We start from the raw sequence: 21,773 nt of genomic DNA, 5'->3' as shown, positions 1-21,773 counted from the left end.
GCTCCCACAGCTGAAAGCACTTTAGAAACAATGGGTTACACAGGCTGTGGCTGGCTGCTCCATTTCCAGCTGCCAGGCATCAGCGTTGAGCGCTCGCTGTCCCAGCAATGATGGAGTCAACACATTGCCGGCATCTTGGTAGAAGATCCCTGCAGAATGGGGGTTGGAACCTGCTCTGTTTGAGGCAGGGCTGTAGCGGCCACAGCGAACACACTCCCTGGTGGATGAGCAGACAGGCAATGAGTTTGGTCTTATCCCTTTCTGTTCTCACACTGAGTGGGGACCCTCCTAGAGCTGGAGGGGGCCATTGATGTGTGCTGCTTTCTGTTTCTTACAAGTTCTCTGTTAGGAGTTTGCTTCTTTAAAATGGTGAAGGAGTTGGAGTTCCATGCCAACAAAACAACAGAATTAAGACCAATAAATCTGACCATTTAAATAAGTATATTCCTTCATACATTCAACAAATCTTTTTGACACCTTTTATCTGCTGAGCAATATTCTGGGCACTGTTCTCAGCATTGGTGATTTGATGAAGACAAATGAAGCCCCAACTCTTAGGGAGTGTATGTTCCAGGAGGGCAGGCAGACAACAGATCAGAACAGGTGAAACCATTGTAGAGGAGAAAAGGCGGCAGGGGGAGAGTTAGCAGAATGACCAGGAGGCACTTGACTTTACATGACATTTAAGCTGCATGTAGGGGTAGTGTATGGGGGAGGGGGATTGTCACTGTGTGAGGGATATAAATGATAAATGTCTAGTACATTGTTTTGTGCACCTGAAACTAATAAAAAAAAAGAAAAAAGATATACTACATACCCAACAAAAAGCTGAAATGAAAAGGATAGAAAAATACCAAATCACGGTAAGAATGTGGAATTTTTTTATAATGCTGGAGGTTGGATAAATAGGTAAGAATTATATATAATTATGTATGTATATAACTATGTAATTACATATATAAATATGTATGTATATACATAAAAAAATTATTATGGGAAAATAAAAAAGCTGCGTGTGGAAGATGAGAAGAGTGTCCCAGGCAAAGGAAACAGCAAACTCAAAATCCTGGAGCTGAAGCAGGTGTGGTGCGCTCACAGAACTGGAAGGAGCAACGTAAACGAGGGAGTGACCCCGGAAGGGGTTAAGGACAGAGTGCGTTAGGGACCTAAGATGTGAGCATGGCAGGGTACAGTAAGATTTCCATTGTAGAGCAATGGGAAAACTTCCAAGGATTTTAAGTGAGATGGGAGCCTGATCTCACTGATTACTGAAGCCAAAATTCACCTGGCTTCTCTATGGATCCTGGTTTATAGAGGACAAGAGTGTCTACCCAGAGACTGTTTAGTAGAATCCAAGTGAGTGATGATGGTGGCTGACCTAGGATGGGGCAGCTAGAACGAAGAGCAGTGAGTGGGTGTGTGACTTATTGTGCAGGCAGCAGAGGCAGTGACACTTGATGATGGAAAACCTGTGGGGCAGGGGAGGGGAGAGAAGATGAGGGAAAGAGCAGAACGAAGCCGACTCCTGGGTTTGGGGCTTTACTATCAGGAAATAGAGGCACCATTTGTTTAGTCAGGTAATACTGGAAAACTGATTTGGGGTGTGGGGTCCAGGCACTGGGATACTGTCTGAACAAGACCAACGTGGTCTCTGCCTCACAGGGTTCCAGTTCCCAAGATTCCTCGGCGATGCCTAAACCGAATCTACTGGCATCCGTATGTCATGGAGACATAGTTCAGAGAGACCTGTGTTTAAAGTCTTAGTTGCCGTTCTGGAAGCTGTGTGATCTTAGGCAAGTGAAGTAACTCCTTCCAGCCTTGGTCCCAAACTGTAAAGTGGGATAATACAATTGAAAAGGACCAGACTATTTAAATCAGCACCATCTGGTACAAATTATGCTTCCAACTTTGCTTGCTGGTGTAGAATCACCCCTGGATCAAATAACTAAACTAAGGAACTCCAGTGCATGGCCCCTGTCTCCTATGGCTATCTGCAGATGGGCAGGCCAGTGCGGTCCTTTTTGACACTTTTTGTTTGCTATGCATCCACTGGTCACCAACTCCCCTCTTCCTCTGATAGGCACGTTATTCCTTTAGAAGAATTGCTAAGACGGCTCGTCAGTGGTGCCTGGCCTAAATGTCTGGGTCAGTCATGATTCCCTGGTCACAAGCCTCAGAATGGACTCTGATTGATTTAAGAAGAAGGGGATTTATAGGTTGGATGTAGCGGAGCTCACAGAAGGAATAGAGGACCCAGGAACCAGGCTCTGGGGAGGCAGAGCTAGGCTGCTCCTGAGGCCCCACAGGGACTCCTGGACACTCCTCTCAGAAAATCCTCCCAGGGAAAATGAGCTCCCAAATCTCTCAGCCCTTTTGTCCCATGAGCAAGACTCCAGTTCCAGGAAAAGGATCTAATTGGTGTGGCTTGTGTCATGTGCCCAAGGAGGACCTGCCATCTGGCTGATGGTCTGCCCAGTGCGGGTCCCTCCAACATGAGAAAAGGAGGTTCTGCAAAAAGAAACTTGGCACATAAAAGAGGGAATGGGTGAAGTGATGGGCTCTCCTCCTCCAGAAGTATTAGGCCTGAGAATTATCTCTTTAGAAGTTGCAGAAGGAATACCCATAGTGGGTGAGAGGTTAGGGACACCAACTCTAAGATTCTCTGATCATATGTATTTTGCCACCATTTAAATTTGTACAAGCCTAGTCACACTGATGGCTTACCAGGCAACAACTGGTCAGTTTACAAAGCGGGTCCATTCTAAATGATAGGCGGCCTTCTGATTTTTGAAAATCTTTTATCTAAAATGTCAGTAAGGAAGTAGTGATGAAGTAAAATGTTAACATTAACAGAAGGATTCTGGTCATTTCCCAATCGACGAATGTCACATGTGAGAATCGTCAGTGGGGTCCACCGGATGTTTCTAGCTCACCTCGTTCTTCACCTGAAGCATAGCCATATGAGCAGATTTGGCCAATGACATGGGAATAGAAGTGATATGTCACTCGATGGCATTGTAAGAGGCAGTGTGTGATTTGTCATACTCTTTTCCTCTGCTATAGGAATCAGCAGTACTGTGTAGATACTAGCAGCTGCTCCATCAGCCCAGCCCAGCCCAGTCCTGACTGAGGAAGACGGGACAGAGCTTCCAGATACCAGAAATGAACATGTAATATGAACAAGAGATAAGTCTTCTTATGTAAAGCCCCTGACATTCGGGGGTTGTTTCTGTTGCAGCACAAGCTACCTTATCCTGACTGTACATCAAGCAGTCATATCCCTGTACCATTGGGGCTCATCCTTTAGGTATTGGTGACTGCAAAAGGCAGAAAGTCATAAAACCTTGACAGTCTATAGCACAAAACATTTCCATGTGTTAGCTAGTGTTGTATTAAGACACAGTGTTTTTAAAACCATGGTTCCCTATGATCCTTCCTTGATATGACCCATAAAACTCCAAACATACCCAGTAGTCTCTTCATCTGATCAACGTAAAAAGACTATCCTCGATGAGAGGGAGTCTCTGTCTTGCGTTAGAAATGACCCTGTATCAGTCAGGTTCCTGACAGGAAATGAGTGATATACTCAATTTGCTGTATTTAAAGAGGGCTTATCAAAAAGACTGAAAAGGTCCGTTTGGGGGATAATGCAGTACCCCAGGGTTAGGCCAGCAGAGTATCATTACCACCCCTAGGCCCGAAGGGACGAATGGAAGGAGTAGCTGCAAGAGCCCAGAGAGAGAGAGAGAGGGCCACCTTATAGGAACCATGACCTTCAGTTTTCTGTGTCAGATGTGGTCCGCAGGCACAAAACCAGGTGAAAACAAGTGGAGAGAGGGGCCAGCAGAAGACGTCTACCACATCTAGCAAAACTGCCGGAGCAAATATCTCAACAACACTTACGTTGTCAGATTTCCAGCCTGTTCAGGTCCAAGAAAGGAGGCAACTCTGAAGCTACCTTTAGCTTTTGCTCATGACCTTCTAGGTCCAATTGGGAACTGTGTTCTGGAACAAGCACCAGGTACTCACCAGAGAGCAGGGGGCCGTAGAGAAGGTCCCCCTTTTTCTGTCTTCCCCAAGTTCTTGTGGTATTGGGCAAAAATCATCATCAAGAGGAACCATCTTATCTGAACTGGTAATACAAACCCAGGACACATCAATCAATTCACATTCTTTAATGAAACAACTTCTTTAATGAAACAACAATTCTTTCTAGACAGAGACATATGTTAGCTCCTCTCCACTTTCTCTTTGAAACGGACAACACTTCATGAAATGTAAAATTACAGAAAATTGAAAATACAGTATATTTCTAGATAACACTCTGAACAGTTTTTCTTTCTTTCTTTTTTAAGAAATCTTTAGGCATCTGGGGTTATTTTTCAGAAGTTCAGTCTACAAATGAAACTTAAAAACCATCTGCTGGAGCCAAGGGAGGATTTGTTCACAAACTGAACAGTGACAATACCATGAGCTACTTGGGACTTATCAGAGGGACCAGATCAATGGCAAATCCTAGTGTGAATTTGATAGTTAACAAGATGTTACATGTGATTTAAACAGACTGAGACTTAACTTTAGAAGAAAACACAGTGAACCAAGGCATAGCCTCATTTTCTCTGTTTGGAGAATTTCCACAGTCTAAAGTTAATTCCAGACTTACCGTGTTTCCCCCAAAATAAAGACCAGGTCTTATGTTAATTTTTGCTCCAAAGACACATTAGGACTTTTATGTTCAGGGGATGTCACCCTGAAAAATCATGCTAGGGATTCTTTTCCAGTTAGGTCTTATTTTCGGGAAACATGGTATACCCTGCCCTGGGGTCCAGGTTCTAGCTTCTACTAGACCAGGTTACACTAGAACTGGAGCAGGCTGAAGACCCAACCCCAAATATTTCATGAGATCCTCAAGCTAATTCTCTGAACTGAAGGTAGTCTTGGAGCTCTGTGATACCTCTAAGGCCCAGCACTCCATTAGAGGACAAAGCAGCGTGGAGCAGCGTCCCCTGGTGCCTTCATCTGCATCCAGAGATGTGTGCAGGACGGTCACTGAGCTTTGGAAAAGCCAAGGCAGAGGGCCTGGGTCTCTCTGCTGAACAGACTTTACTTTCGTGAAGCCAACCAGGTGGTCCCTTGCAGAACCTGCTTCGTGCATAAATCACGTATCGTAAATGTGAACTTCCAGGGCAGCCGTCTGGCCAGTCCCAGTTGAATCGGAGCTTGTCTTTTCTGCGACTACGTCATTCCCAGAAGGCCTAAATAAAGGTTTTCATAAGAGTCCCATTGTTTCAAATTGGCCATAGGTTGATAATTGAAGTTGTGTGTTTCTGAAAATACTCATACTAAAGAGATAAAAATAAGTACCATTGTTTCACAAGGGTGGCATATACTGAAGCAAAGCTAACTGTTTCTGAGTCCCTCCCACTTATCCAGGGAATTCGTCAATCTTACTTAGACTTCTACAGGTTGAAACTACAGAGCTTTCACGTCTTTGGGGAAAGACCCTTAACAGCTTATCGGTGAGCAAAGTCGCCGATGCACTCTTTACCCTAATCGGTATCCTGATTTCAGTTTCAACTCGGACAACTAAGATGCAACAAAATCAAACCCCAGAAAATACAAAAAATCAGAAAAATGGAATCCACCCTAACAGGCAGGTGAGGCCTGAACCACCAGACAAGCTGCTCCATATGCTGAATCAAAGATTCCCTGGGGCATATGTCATGATATGAAAATGTAGGCTGAACCTCCACACAGGGTCAAGAGAGAGCTTGGTGAAAGGGCACACAGAAAACGCAGGGCCGGCTCAGGAGGGCCTGCTCAGTAAAGCTATGGTTAGTGGGTCGGCATTTATCACACTGCGTTGATTAAGGCCCTGCCAGCCAATCCTTTACATACATACATATATACAGACATATATTATTAATAATAATACTTTGATTTTTTTGTTTTAAGGAAAAAAATATTTCCATGCATTTTTTTCTACCTTTCTTTGTATTCTTTTTTTTTTATTTTACTCCCAGCATTCATTTTAATCAGACATAGTCCTCTGGGGGGGACATATTCAGATCTTTAAAAAATATAAACTTTAACCTTTTGCAAATACTTTGTTTAAAATAATGCTGATTCATCCCAAAGGAATTCTGATGCTTGGGAGCTATCTAGGCGCTCACTGAAAATACTCGTGCTCTATCCTGTGTTCAGTACCAACCAAACAGGACTTACGGTTATGTAAACATTATTTAAAATTATTCCAACATAAATACTCTTTTAAAGCTACATACCACAGCTTTTAGCTCATAATGCCCATAGATGCCTTAATGAAATGCCATTCAAAACTACCTCACTGTTTAACATTTACCTGGAGGTTCTACAGTTATGTAAACAACATCCGCCACACTTCTCTAAAACAAGTGCCAGGTGGTGAATTCTGATTGCAAGTTGGTGATTGGATAGTAGTTAGTCTGAGCAAAGTCACCGATACACTCTTTAACCTAATCGGTGACAGGAAGTCAGTCACAGGTAGACTTGTTCCACAGGGTGTTGATTCTTACATAACTTATAATTAACCAGTTTTTCAACAGTGTTCACCCCACGAGGGACCTGAGCTGGTCCCTCATAGGAGGTTTTTGCACATTTTGTAAATGCAGTTTGAGTTGTTTGTCAAGGAGTCGAGGTCAACCACAGCAAGTGCCTCCACAGCTGGAGGGAGGAAGAAAGGTTCTTCTAAGCCCATGGAATCCCAAGCACAGGTGGAGTCTTCTCAAAGTCATCGAGTGATGGAATATCAGGAGGAGCCAGGAGGTGTTCTTCTCGGCAAACTGGGGACCCTCACCAGCAAATGTTCTGCTGAAATTCACAGCAGACGCCTTAGCCTCCTGATGTAATTAGGGACAAGAGGACAAGATAACGGGAGCGAGAGCTGATGACACAGAGAAAAGGCTACAGGACTCCTGGCTCCATGACGATGATTCTCATACTCAAGCAACCTGTGTGCACCGCTTACTATGATGCCTTTGTTAGTCCCGAGGTCCATATTCTCAGCTTTCCTTACTGACATGTCTCTGACAGACAGAAGCAAAAGTCTCCAGCCAAAGCTGTAACAAATCAGCCACGGCCAAGCTTTAATCCTCGTTGCCCAGTGTAGACACAAGACAGCCTACGTCTCCAGGACATGGTCATGCTGCTGGCACCTACGGAAGCACGCTCACAAACAGAGGAATGACTATCCCAAGGTCTGGTCTTTTGCCCCATAGGAGCAAGGAAGAAGGAGAATGGGTTGGAACAGGCATAACTTGAATGATCAGTGACGTCAAACCTTAATCTTTAAAAGTCCACAGTTGATAATGTTGCAGCCAGAATCCAAGGAACATCTTCTGTCTAACTTGTTGGCTAAATTTCATCAAATACATACCTCCAAGATTAGATTTTGAGTATTTGTTTGAGAAAAATACTGTACACTGTTTTAGGGCAGATTCACAAGGTGCTATTTTTATTGAAAAAAACAAACAAACAAACAAACAAAAAGAAAAACTGTTCCCGTTCCTCTCTCTCAAAAACGTTGACATTATTTCTTCATGTGCAGGGCGTCCTGGAATTTGGTGCTGGTGTACCGGGCCTGAAAGCCTTTCTTGTTGATGGTGTCATCCGTGTGGAACCGAATCATCAGAGAATCCCCTGCAGAGTAGATCTCTTCCAATGGCTGAGGGAAGGAGAAAGAAAAAGCAGGGGACTTTAAGCCAGTTGGCTGTGGTTGGAGTTTAAAATAAGGAGGGTAAGACAGAAACGTACACAAAAACATAAGATGTCTGATGCTGCCATGAGGTGCCCTGGCACCAGAGACTCTGAAGGGCTTAGAAACAAGCTCCTTTCTGAAGGAAAGCATCGCAAATTCTGCTCCAGAGAGCTCCCCTGGACCTGCTTTTCCAAAGATAATCCCAGACACATTGCTCATATGGAACCTATTATTTATTAAATGCATAGATTGATCAAGTGTACTGCTCTAAACTCTTTCAGATCTTACTGCATGTAAATTTTACAGAACTTCACAAGGCAGGTACTATCTCCATTTTATGCTTGAGGAAACTGAGACTCAAGTGGACACAGCTAGGCAGGACCCTAGTTCAGGTCTTTCTGACGGTATAGTGTGTACCATGAACCACCCAGCTCTAGGGTCACCATTGTGATGTGTCTCCTAGGAGACCTAAAACATGAATGGGAGCCCGGTTCCAAGGCGACTGTCCGCCTGATTTGAGTGGAACCAAACTGGGCTTCCTGCACATTTCACTCAGGAAGCTCCAAGGTTTTCCTCTGCATGTGGACCTACAGTATGAAAGATGTTAATCTATCGAAGGCTCTGCATTGCTTGTCATAACTTTCATCCTTTCTTTCTTGGGAGGGTGCGGGGAGATGAAGGGAAATCATTCAGACACTTATGTAAATGCCAGTTTGAGGTTCTGATTAGCACAAGGAGCACTAATGCCTCCAAAATGATTGGCTGTATGTCCAGCCAATAGCAAAGAAGCTTGAGTGATGAGCCCTGGAGCTGGGGAAAAGGAGAGGCCTGGTGTGGGCAGTGCCCGGCAAGGTGCAGCCAGAGTGGGATCCACACACATGCACTGAGCACCAACTGTATGCCAGGCTGTATGACAGTTGCTGGGGAAACAGTGAACAAAACAAGCCTGCCCTCTCTCGGTGAGGTAGCCCAGGAAAGAGGTGACAAGGAGAGCAACGATAAAGATCTTGAGCATAACTATGGTGTTTATAGTAAGTTGGTGATTTGTAATTTTCATAGGCATTTGGTTTTGCTTGGCGAAGAGAACTGTAACTACGTGGAATATGCAAAAGTATAATTTAAAAAGTCTGAAGGCCAAATAAAAAATGGGGATGGGGGGAGGGTAGGGAACTCTTCGCAAAAATAGGAAGAAAGTCTTAATGGGAAAAGTTCTTGCACAGCTGACCTCAGTCAGAGGCCTTCATGAATGGGACTCTGGCTCTCCCAACCGCCTGACTATTCCCCCCAGTTTCCCACTTTGCTCTAGCAAAACAGGCCTCCTGCTTCGTGCTAATAAGTGGCTAGAACTCAAAACCAGGTGTGTCTGACTCCACAATTCCTACTCTGAATCACCATGCTCTGTCCTGGGCCCAGGGTCCCTGGGACTCACCCCCGAGCCACAGAAGCGGCCGAGCCTGGGCGCCGTGCTGTCATAGCCGTCGTAAGCTTCCATGTAGTCGTAGCCACAGTCGGCCTCCTCCTCGACCTCAAAGGTCCGGAATATCAACTCCACGCCGTAGCCGTCCTCCGCCACAATCACCCAGTCACAGCGGGCCTGACTCGGGTAGTTGTTGTCCCCAAACTGGGCATGGGAATAGAGCTCTTTGGTCTGCACTTCAGCCTTCAGTCTGCCTCCGCACTCTGGAGGGGAGAGAGAACCATGCTGCTCTCTGGGCACGGAGAACCCATGAGCCGCCCCCTACCCCCTACGTCCCAGTCTAGGACTTCTCTCTTCACACCCTCCATGCAAGCCAGCTTTCTCTACAAAACCTGCGTGTGCTCTGTGGGAGAGGCCAGGCAAGTCTCATCATCCCATTTTACAGAGGAGTACACAGAGGCCCATCCATGCCTCTGAGTTTCAGGGCTCACAGGGGAGGGATCCAAATTGGCCCTTCACAGCCAACGTCCTATTTTCCTATGTTGGGCCACGTAAGGCCTCTGGGAATACCTCAGCATACTCCTGGAAAAAGAATTGGCTGTCTAGATCTGTACTACCTCTTAATTCCCCGGAAGTGCTAGGAGCATCTGAGAAGGGTTCGCACCAGCCTGACAGACTTACTGTAATTTTCAATTTTTGCCAACGGAGGGCACCAAAAGCACATCAGAACTGCGAGTAAACTCTGAAACCTAGAAATCTCCTGAGACGACTTGCTAAGGCATTTCAGAGTGCTGACTGCAAGCTGCCTTGAGACCCCTGTGTCACAGGTGAGTTGTGCCTTACACTTTGTATTCCGTAGTCTTGACTTCTGGGTGTTTTACTAGGACCGTAACTCTGATTGTCCTGGGTCCCACACTATCTTTTGTCTAGGCCACTAGAGACCACAGCATATAAATGGATAAATGAGAGTGCTCAGAGATTAGAAAGCACCAGAAATTTTGGAGGCAAATTCCTCCACTGTCTGTCCTCAATGTGCTCCATGACCCTGAGAAGCCCAGAGCTCGCCGTGTGTGGCTTCTGCACTGTCCTGTAACACTCAGGCCCAGTTGGCCCCAGGCCTGTCCGACTGCCAGTCTTAGCCCCACGTGTTCTCCGGCTTGGAATTCTTTCCAGGTCTGAGTGGTCTTTAGGAAATGTCAAATGCCTCATGTGCAGATAGCAATGAAATGGGCACAGAGCCTGGCTGGATGGGTTCTATCCATCCTGCCAGATCCCCTCTCTGTTCTTCCCCACCGCTCTGTGCCCTACGAGGCTGACCTCCAGGTCGACATGGCTGGGCCCCCTTGCCCTCTGCCTTCCGGTTGGAGTCAGCCATGGGGAGCATCAGCAGATCAGAGGAGGGAGGAGAGAGAAGTCAGGGTATTTGGTCCTAGGCTCCTTCCCTGCCTGGTTGCCAAGACTGTGTCCTTCAGCTGAAGGTCACAGCTCCTGTCTGGGAGCCCTTGGCTTGCCCCCCTTCTGTCTCCAGGCTCCAGGAATGGCTCCCTCATCCAGGCCTGGGGGTCGTAACAGCCCTGCAGTCCTAGTTCTGGTGGCTAGCGACACTGCCTCTTGTGGTGTCCTCATACCCTGCCCACCCCTTTGTAAACAGTCCCTTACTAAATTCTCCTCAAATAACGACTCTATCTGAGCATACCCCCATTTCCTGCTGGGACCCTGAGCCACCTCAAGCACCTACACACGGTCTGTAGGGACAAGAGAGTGAAGTCACTAGTCAGTGGCTTTTAAACTTCTCTCTGGGAAGCTAGAACGCCCTAACGAGCTGAGAGCGTTCGGTAGACAATGAAGTGTTTTCTGCTAGGCAAGGACCACTAAACCTCCTAAGGGTGCTGGCTGTCACTTTGTTTTACCTGATTCCCATTTTCTGGCTCTGAAAAACAAATGGGTAAAGGGGCTGTTAAAGGGATCAGAAAACCTCACAGGGTCCCCTTGTGGGGACAGAGCCAGGAGTCCAGTTTCCAGGCTCTCGGACTCATGTGGAAAGGTGCTGGCTCAGGTAGTAAATGGCCGCCATCAACTGTGATTGGATGGCCATCAGCTGTGGCTAGTTGGCCGTCAGCTGTAACCAGTGAGCCACTGGCCACTAATATAACTGCCGTGGCTATGCTAGCAGCAAATGGGGGCTAGCAAGAAGATGGTGGCTGGCCAGCACGGGCTGCAGTTAGCACAGTGGAGTGCGAGTTGTGGATTGCAGAGTAGTGGACGGTAGGCTGTGGATCGTGTGGCTCCTGCTTCCTGTGTCTCCAACCCAGCCACGAGTGAGACTACAGTGGTATGACTCCCCCATCTATGGCTCCGTGGGTGTTCCTTTTTGGCCTCACTATGTCCTGCGTTCTTATGTGGGGAGCGGGAGCAGAGACCCCGCGTGACTCCCTGCATGACACCCCTGATCACGATCTCAGACTCTGAGTGGGCCGTGGAGAAGCCACTGCTTTGCCAAAGGGCCACCATCTAATGCAAGAATCAAAGAGTGGGTTCTAGTCCCAGGTGGTAATATTTTAGTAGCTTAAGGAACAGACAGTTTTCTTACTGACATTCTTCTATTTAACAAAGCAGATATATCAGTTATATGTATATACATTTTCCTCCAAAGGACCAAATAAACTATTTACATTTTAAGTGGAGGAACAATAATGAGGAACAAAAACATTTTTCATATTACAGAACTGGGCCTTAGAAAGGGCTGCTCTCCACCACTCAGTTCCCAGAGTTTTGGATTTCACAGATGAGTAAAATTACAGATAAATTTTTTTAAAGGGAGGATAGGCGCAAGGAAGGAATGGAGGAAAAAAAATGTGTCACCAACACATAAAGCGTTGCCCACTTTGACTGTTGTAAATTAAGGACATTACAAGAAAACACCCCTACCCCCTACTGCTTTAGGAGGCATATGTTGTCACATACCTCCCTCCACCCCAGTCAGAATAACAGGCAGTCCTTTTGCGGACTTTATCACCTACCGATCTCTAGTCAACAAGGCCGGGCATCCAGCCCACGTACCTGTGCTGTGCGCCACCTGGAAGCCTTTCCTCTGCACCGAGGCATCAGAGTAAAACCTGAGAAACAGGCTGCTGCCTGAAGCTACCACGGGGTCTGGTTTCTTGCTGCCACAGAAACGGCCAAGGATGGGGGCCAGGCTGTCGGGCCCGTCATACACTTCCAGGTGGTCGTAGGCACATTCCTGGTGCTGTTCGATCTCAAACTCATTAAACGTCTGGGGATGGAAGAGCAGAAAGTGAGGCGAGGGCCCGGAATTCGGCTGGGGTGGGGGCCACCTCCCCAGGGTGGGAGGGGGCTGGGTGAGACGGGACAGGCGTCTACCCAGACAGCTATACAAGGGGTGTGGACTCCACGGTGACATCTGTAGAGAGGGCCTGGACTTGGGCCCGCTTTTAGTCCCCAAAACAACCCTAGGAGTTAATTACATGAGCTACTGTTACTGGGACCACTTTCAGATGAGACGGTCGGTTCAGCTTGTTACAACGCTTGCTGATGTCTGTGTTCCTGCCATCCTATCACGCAGCTTCCCGCTCACTTAATAATGAGAGTGCTCCTATACACAATAGCCAAGACATGGAAACAACTGAAATGCCCATCGATAGACGACTGGATTAAGAAACTGTGGTACATTTATACAATGGAGTATTACGCAGCCATAAAGAAGAAATCTTACCATTTGCAACAACATGGATGGACCTAGCGAACATTATGTTAAGTGAAATAAGTCAGACAGAGAAATACAAATACCACATGATCTCACTTATATGTGAAATCTAAAGAAAAGAATAAGTGTATGAACTAATGAAAAACAGTTTTGGAGACATAGAGGAAAAACTGAGGGTTGCTAGAGGGGCAGGGGGGGATAAGGGGAAGGTGAGGGGATTAGAAAATAGTCGGTAACCACAAGATGACCACGGGGTTTTGAAAATTAATTTGGGGAACGTAATCAATAATGTAAAGATGTTGTAGGGTATCCGATGGACACGTGTCCCATTTGGGAGACCACCTCAGGGATGATGTAGATGCCTGATCTCTACACAGTGCACCTGAAGCTGAACAATACTGAATGACAGCTATAATTTTATATAACTATATATGTATGTACATTTATATATTTGTATGTATATTGTTACAGGAAGCCGAGTACAGCATTAGGAATAGAGACTGTGGAAATGTAATAGCTGTGCGAGGTCAGAGGGATAGTGGATAGGGGGAGGGGGGTTCACACAGTGTGAGGGATATAAATGATAAACGTCTAAGTTTTGCTTTGTCTTGTGCACCTGAAACTAATTAAATAAATAAATAAATAAATAAATAAATATAATGAGAGTGCTCAGTCCGGGCCAGGAGCTGTTTTAAGTCCTTCACAAGTATTGATCCTCACGGCCTTGTGATGTGTCTACCATTGTAATCCCCACTTTACAGATGAGTACACTGAGGCCCAGAGTTGCCAGATGACTTGCCCAAGGTTACCGTCAGAGCTGGGCCATGACCAGAACGTCTGGCTCCAGAGCCCGTGCCCTTAACCTCTGGACTAAACTGTGCAATCCTTCAGTACAAATGATGTGAAAGAGGCCTTATGACATGTACATTGCTCTGTGTCGTCACCCTCATAATGGCTGACGTTAGTTGAAAGTTTTTTTCCATGCAGAGCCCTGCATTTTCTCACTGACTTCTGATGATGCTGTGAGCCAAAGAAGAACTATTGTTATCCGCAATGTGCGGAAGGGGAAACTGAGTCTTAGAGAAGTTAAGTGGCTCTCCCAAGCTTACACAGCTAGAGGAGCATGGAGCTGGACCTGACCTGCAGCCAGCCTGACTCCAGCCCACACTCCTAACCATCACCAGGCTATACTGCCTCCCTCCTCCCTGGACCCCCTAAAGATTGTCCCCTGAAGCTGGCCAGGGGAGCCCCACAGTTCCAGGCCATACACCAGGCTTTGCAGCCCCAAATGTCGGGCTTCTCAGGCGCTGGGAAGAGGATTGATAGCCTGCTCACCGCCGCGAGGGAGATGGGACAAGGGGAGAGAGGACAGTGTTTAAAAAAGATTTAGAGCAAATGACAGAATAGGAGAGAGGACATTAGTTGGGGAGGGGGGATTTCAATTCACAAGAAGGGGACAGGGCAGGGATGGAGGTACAGAGAGGCCATTAGCAGTGGGGCTTTCATAGGAATGACAAGCACACTTGAAATGAGCAAAGTTCTTCACACCTTACAGAAAGGGAGTTGGGGGTCAGGGAGTAGGGGAAGGACAGTGGGTGGGAGCAGGAAGGGGAGACCAGTGGCACCAGGGTGGGTGATGTACTGGGAGACAGTGAATCGGGGGAGCAGGGAGCTCCGCAAAGGTCCATGGGACACCTTGTTGCTGTCCCCATAGAATGTAACGCCAACTTTTTGGAAGTACTCAACTCACCCTGTACGGTAGCAAAAGAATAAGAGCATGATCGATATATCCACCATTGACTTCCCAGGGAAGTTTTTATAAAATCTAGCACATATATGTATGAACCTCAGATAAATTTGAGGTCTGGCATAATTGTGGCCACTGTAATCGGTTGCTTTAGTTCCTTAATACTGTAAAGAACAGGAAAAGACGTTAGAGACAACGAGTACTAAAATCTTGTTTGTGGCTCTTGGACAAGAAGCGCCGCTTCCTGCTGTGTAGGTTGCGCATTCAGAACACCAGGGGGCGCCATTGCCCCGCCGTCATCAGAGATTTATGTTGCCATTGCGAACATTTTCCAGTAGACGGCAGTCTTGGGGAAGGAGTGCCTGTCTCTTAAAGGGCTCTCTTTACCCTCATCCAGATTCAAGGCTGTTCGGACCGACCCAGGAGAGCAGCACTCGAAAGCATTTCCCACATGGAAATGAGGTGCCCACTGGGGGCATCCTGTGATCAGGGGCTCCGTCGTCTCCACCCCTCGATGCCCCAGGCCTGGCACAGAGAGACACCAGCCCCCACGCTCTAGCTTCTATTCACCTACCTGTCCTCACTGCTGTTGCTAATCAACACCCTCGCAAGCCTCAGGGCCACCTCTATTTATCATCATGTTCTTCTTTGTTCCCTTCCATTCTCCATTATTGTTCATCATTCAGAGGGACATCCGTTTGCCTTCTGAAGCGCTTACTCATCTCCAGAGTCTGAGCAACCCATTTAAAAACTGTTTGTCTGTCTCGAGTACAACAACTTGTCCAGCTGGCAAGAGGGTTTGTTTTACACTCCAGACTTGGGAGTCCCTGGAGGCTGAGAAAGAGACTTGTAGGAAAGACTCATTTCTCTTTGAAATAACCCAGCGTGGTGTGCAGACCACAATCTTATGCATGGATGGAACTTTCAAAATACTCTTGGAAGATATATATTTTTTAAGTCAAGAGAGAATTAGCATACAAAACTTAATTTGCTATTGTTAATTGAGAAAACATGTAAGTCATATGAATAATAAGGGCCCATTGAGAAGTTTGGGCAAGAAAAAGTATATATCTTTTTCCTGTGAATGCACATACATGACTGTATATGCAGGAAATTTCTGGAAGGATTCACAAGAAAATGTTCAGAGAAAACACTTTTAGTGGTGGCGGATGGCTCAGTTGGTTAGAGCGTGAGCTCTCAATAACAAGTTTGCTGGTTCAATTCCCCCATGGGATGGTGGGCTGAGTCCCCTGCAACTAAAGATTGAAAACGGCAACCGAACTTGGAACTGAGCTGCACCCTCCACAACTAGATTGAAGGACAACTTGGAGCTGATGGGCCCTGGAGAAACACACTGCTCCCCAATATTCCCCAATAACATTTAAAGAAAAGAAAAATAAAAAGAAACCACTGTAGAGTGGCAGAGGGATCTGGAAATGTTTTATTTCCACTTTCTAACCCTCTGTACGAATTACATTTTTTAACTTTGAGAATGTATTGTTTTGTAAAAAATTAAAACAGGAAACAAGTAAATCTCCAACAGCACGGCGGAACAGGTGTGTTGGGTGCCACCTCAAACTGGTACCACTGTGAACAGGTGCTGCTTATAGAGCTTTTCTCACCCACCACCCTCAGCTGAGGGCTTAATGTGTGTCCTCCCTTTAAATCTGGACAACAGCCCCATGAGGTAGGTTTCACTAGCATCCCCATTTCCCAGATCATGAAACTGAGTCCTGGAAATGCTGAATAACTTCCCCAAGTTTTAGAGCTGGGAAAAGGCAGAGCAGAGACTCAAACTCATGTCTGTCTGACACCAAGGTCCCTGCTGTCCATTAAGAAAATGACTCACAAGTTTCACCCTGTGGCCCTCGGTTGAAGAGATGTTCCAGGTGCACTCCCTCCGGCTGGGGTATTTGTCAGGCCAGTTGGGGCTCACCAGGGTCCCCTCTGCACTGCTGATCTTATGCGCACAGCCAGCTGGGGGTGATGGGGACACGCAGAGAGAGACATAATTCACTTATGGGCATTATAGGAGGTGTTCTAAGACAGTCTCCTCCCCTTGCTCTTATTTGTCACATGGTCATTAGCAAATGTGGGGGCAGGGGGCAGCCTGAATCAAGTGTTGCCTGGCTCAGAGATTTGCTGGTTTATTTGGCGTTGCTGCCTTCCGGGTGGGGTCTGAGGAGCCAGGTCACCTTTCTTACTGTGACTATTCACATCCTGGTTATGACTGGAAATATGGTAGAGTGAGTGGTTTAACAGCACAGGCCCTGAGGTCAGTCAGAGGGACCTCGGTTCAAGTCTTGGTACCGCCACCTTCAAGCTGTGAGACTTTGGGTACTTACGTAAGTCTTGATGTCCTCATTTGTGAAAAGGGAATTATGTGGATTAAATGAGATAATGCATGTAAAAGGCCCAGCAAGGGCTAACAAATATCTTCATCACTATGCCTTCGTCCATATACTTCTTTTAGTTTTTCAAAGCAGTTTCATTTGGAGGCTAGGGATGTTGCCTTGGTTACGATGCTATTAGCAAAGAGTGGCCCCTTGTCTTGCTCAATGAGTAGGATTTTGGCCAATAGCTAGGATCTGTCTCCCTCTGTGTTGGGCACTGTGCTAAGCATTTTCAATGCATCCTCTCATTTCATCCTTCTCACTTTCCAGATGAAAATAAGTTTAGAGCAAGTAAGTGACTTGTTGGTAAGGGGTAGAGTCAGGACTCGAACCTGGGTCTACCTTTGCCTTTTCTGACTAGGAAATAGAGGGAGCTGAGGAGGTGGGCCGTGGACCACTGTGGTTTCAGGCTGAGGTCACTGGAGGGGGCAATTGAGGGCAGGTCAGAGGAAGGGGGAGGGTGAAGTGTCAGCAAGGACTTTCCTACTGCTCATTGCTGGCTCTGTTCCTCAGCCACACAGAGAATAGGTACCACAGGGGCAGGGACTCAGCTCCTGGGAGATTGGTTCCCACACCCCCTGCCTCACCCTGGGGGAACCCCTAGGAAGGGAGCCATGTTGAGCTGGTGGGACCTCAGTGGAGTTTCCATCCCTCATAGTGTCCCCCACACCACAGGAGGCAAGCCTTGTTCTGGCTCAGGCCCACCTCACAGGAGTTTGACAACAACTTTTAAAGTTCCAGAATGACAGTACTTTCCAAGTTTTTCCGGCCTGACTCTCAACCCAACTTGTGACCACCCTTTTCTGTGTCATAGGACCGAGCTTGGGGCGGCAGGGGGGCTGTACCCTGCTTCTAAAGATGTCTTAGCTCATCTTGTAACATCCCAGGAAGGCCCTGACCAGACTCCGTAAACCCCAGCCAAATCTCCTAACTGAAATGTGTACCCCTCACCCCTGAGATCCTTTGCAGGGCTCTGTGGCTGGGACCAAGACCCAGAGGCCTGTGTGTTTATCAGAGATGTTCAAACTCCCTTTACAGGGTGGGGTAAGAACAAAGGAAGGCCTTTCCCAGAATGACTGGACATTCAAAGCCATCTGGCCCTGAAGAACTCCCAGTAGTAAATGGAGCAGGGAGCAAAGTGTTCCCAACTCTATTTTACTATTAGACCTGCACACGATAAATATTACGACATAGATGGCTGACATTTATTAACATCTCAAGTGCTTAGTATGTGCCAGACTGTCTGAAATACTTTCTAGGCATTCTCTCATTTAATCCTCAGAAAAAAATTAAGAAAGGGTACATTTAGCCCCTTTTAACAGAAGAGAAAACTGAGGCTCAGAGAGGTTAAGTAACTAGTCCAATGTCACACAGCTAATAAGTAGCAGAACCAGGATTTAAACCTAGGTAGCCTGATCCTGGAGCCTGGGAGTTTAATCACTTGGCAATCAATAACTGCAGGAGAACACCTGAGGGCCCCTACATGCCTCCTGAAGGAGTGAGCTGCCTTGGAGAAAATCACTCTTCGACAAGAGTGCAGGAGAAGGGAAGGCAGATGCAGAGTCTCAGGGGGACTCAGGGCTTGGCAGACAGGGAGGAGGGGCTCCTCACTCTCCCTCTTACACACCAGCACACTCCTGGCAGCCAAGGTTAGCTCCCCCCACCCCCTGCCCCTGAGCAGAAGTCCAGCCTCACCCTCTTTACAGTCGTGCTCATTCTCATGGAGCCGGTAGCCATTCCTGCACCGGCACAGGTAGCTCCCGAACGTGTTGACACACTCGTGCTGGCACCCGCCGTTGTCCTTAGCACACTCGTCCTTGTCTGGGGAGATCAACGGACTCTCCTAAGGGGAACCACCAACTTGGGATGGTCCCTCTCGGCTCAGAACCCTGCTGAAAAGTAGCCTCCAGGAGGGAGCCTCCCTATTGCCCAGACTCTAATTATCCCCTTGCTGAGGGTGGGGGATGTGGGGGTGGGGAGGCAGCATTTGTTGGGTAATACATGGCCCTGGTATATATTGAATTCTCTATGGTCCTAAAGCACTTTAATGTATATTTATATGTTCTCCCCCCCTGATCCCCTGGCAAAAATAAGGAGCTCCTTAAAGGATAGGCTAATATTAATAATAATAGTAACAATAATAAAAATAACTACCATGTATTGAGTATTTATTATGCAATGGGCACTGCCCCAATCACTTTCTATACATTATCTAAGTCAATTCTCACACACCCTTAGGAGGTAGGTGCCTATGCCCCCATTTTACAGTTAAGGAAACTGAGGCTAAGAATGCTCATGTGCCCAAGGTTACTCAGTGAGAAAGTGGCCTGTGAGACCCAGAGGCCTGGGCTTATCTGCCATGACCCCACACCACCTCCTGCCTGTGGAGTAGGTAAGCGTGCGGGCCTCGGGCCAGACAACCGAGTGCTAGTCTAGCCCTGCTCCACCACTTAGAACTGCTGTGACCTTGGGCAGTCCTTGACTTCAGTGCCTCAGCTGCCTCACCTGTAAAGTGGAGTCAATAAGGGTAGGATTGTTGAAAGGAGGAAATGAATTAGAACAGGTAAAGCCTTTAGAACAGAACAGTGTCTAGCCCGGAGTAAGTGTTAGCTTTTATTCATTATTACGTATGAATTCAAGTGTGAGCTGGTGTTATTGTTATGGTTCTTACAGCTCACACCAGAGCAGTGTGCAGCCCTCTCCTAAGGCAAGTGCTTCCTGTAATAACCGAGGGCCAGCTTCCCTCCCCGGTCCCCTGGCGGGTAACTTCAGGAATCAAGGCGTACCATCTTCTCAGTACCCTCTGCCCGCTGTGGGTAATGTGCCACTGAATACTTTGTATTTTAGTGTCACCCTCTTATTTCACAAGGACAACTAAGAATCCTTGGAGAACACTTAAAAAATAAAGAGATGGAGCCTACCCAACACTTAAGCACTGAACCACAAGCTAGGAAAAGGCACAGAAGGGTCCTCCCCTGGAGCCTTTAGAGGATATGGCTCTGACCACACCTTGACCTCTGGTCCCCAGAACTGGGAGAGAATCCATTTCTGTTGTTTGAAGCCATGCAGGTAATTTGTTATGGAAAGACGATGAAGGCAGGGCCACTAGCAGACAGGGGTGGGCAGGTGCCTCAGAGGCTGGGAGCCAGCAAAGCCCTGTAGCCCTCCGCGCCGCGGCCTGGCCCTCCAAACCTGCACACCTGAGAAGAAGTGGGCCCGGAAGCCGCGTTTGGAGACCGTGTTGTCTGACTTGAACTCCACACGCATATTGTTGCTCTGTGAGGTGATAACCTCAGGCGTCTCGGAGCCACAGAACCTGCCGTGCAGCCTGGCGTCGGGGGACAGACCGCTGCGCACCTCCAGGAAGTCGTACTTACAGACCTGCAATCGAGCGCCGTGGGGAGCTGCCCGGTGCCCCTACACCCCCATCCCGACCCCCGTGCCCTGCAGGACCCCTTCCTGAGAGCTGCACCCTGCCAGGTGGTCAGAAGGGCTCAGCTAGGTCCAGAGGGAGGATCCTTTTGACTCCTACTGGGGCCCCTCCAGCCCCAGGGGCAGACACGGGGCACGCCTGACTACACTGGCTGTAGGGTTCTGCCGGGGCCTCGGCTACTTGGTCGTCCCATGACACCTACTCAAAGAAGGGAACAGGCTGTATATACCTGGTCCCCAGCAGCACCTCACTCCCTCCATTCCCCTCAGCTGGACACTAACCCCCCCAGAGTCCTCCCCCACGGGTCATGCTTGTGTGAACCACCTCCCACCCCCAAGACCTGCTTCCTTCCTTCTTGTCCTGATTCTCCTTGAATTTATCAGTGACAAGAGGACCCACACACTCTGTCTGCAGAGCATGTGCAGCTAAAAACTGCTGCAGCAAATACTCCCCAGATGCTGCCTAGCTAAGATGCCATGACCCTAGGAAGCCACCTCCCTGCCTGTTGGCCCCTTCCTGGTTCCCAGCCCGGAGCCACAAAGCTGCCAACACAATCCCCAATCAATTAGAGCGCAGAAACATACATCGTTGCCTTCCAGTTCAAATACTTCAAACTGAAGGGAGATCCGGTACTGAGTGGGGGCCACCACCTGCCAGACACAGTTTTTGTTGATGGGGTAATCCTTCGGCCACCCCGGGCTGGTGATGGTTCCGTTCAGCTTGGTAATGAAACCGCCACAGGCCACTGCACGGGGAAACAGAAGCAAGATTCATTTGGTGTTAGTTCCAAGTGAGTGCGATTCCCCTAAGCAATAAGCCCTGCTGTTCTTCAGAGAAAAAGTTAGCAATCTGCACTGATTAATTCAGTGTCCTTTCTTCAACTGAGGATTTGGAGGGATAAAGTTGAGGACAGGTCTTTACTACTTTTAAAAATGACAACAATGCATTTCTGCTGACGTGTCACCCAGTGGCATAGTTGGGAACTCCACATGACTTGGACCAAAGGAGAATTAGAAACGTTTGCACCAAGCCATGCAATGTACCTGGCTTATATAAACAAGCCGAGTCATGCAGGTAGGTAAGGTAGATAGAACACCAGCCAGGTAGAAATGGAGTGAATAAAATGGCTATTAGTTGAGTCGCATCAAAGTGCTCAGGGTTTTTTTTTTGTTTTTTGTTTTTTTACTTTTTTTTTTTGCTTTTATTTTCTACCTTAATAATCATGTGAATTTTACATGGTCACAGAAGGAAATAAACCACGGCTCCAGTTTCAGTTTCTAGCATGGAGTCTGTGTGATTTGGGCAGTCCTTTCACATTTGTGAA

General features: G+C 47.4%; 1 protein-coding gene across 1 annotated transcript in view; it reads right to left on the bottom strand.

Annotated features, from left to right (window-relative positions):
* Positions 1–4,332: 4,332 nt before the first annotated feature.
* The window catches only part of TLL2 (tolloid like 2), a 115,254-nt gene continuing 97,813 nt past the window's right edge, over positions 4,333–21,773 (bottom strand). The window contains exons 15-21 of the mRNA XM_019725125.3: positions 21,034–21,194; positions 20,217–20,397; positions 18,712–18,837; positions 16,473–16,600; positions 12,213–12,426; positions 9,165–9,415; positions 4,333–7,702 (exon numbers count right to left, since the gene is read on the bottom strand). Of these exons, the coding sequence (XP_019580684.1) occupies positions 7,568–7,702; positions 9,165–9,415; positions 12,213–12,426; positions 16,473–16,600; positions 18,712–18,837; positions 20,217–20,397; positions 21,034–21,194 (1,196 nt within the window). The 3' untranslated portion in view covers positions 4,333–7,567. The remainder of the gene's footprint in view (positions 7,703–9,164; positions 9,416–12,212; positions 12,427–16,472; positions 16,601–18,711; positions 18,838–20,216; positions 20,398–21,033; positions 21,195–21,773) is intronic.

This window comes from Rhinolophus sinicus, chromosome 15, assembly GCF_057876585.1.
Source record: "Rhinolophus sinicus isolate RSI-liver-muscle chromosome 15, RSI-T2T, whole genome shotgun sequence".
Taxonomy (NCBI): domain Eukaryota; kingdom Metazoa; phylum Chordata; class Mammalia; order Chiroptera; family Rhinolophidae; genus Rhinolophus; species Rhinolophus sinicus.
Note: the sequence above shows the minus strand (reverse complement) of the source record. Positions and strands in the feature narration are given on the sequence as shown.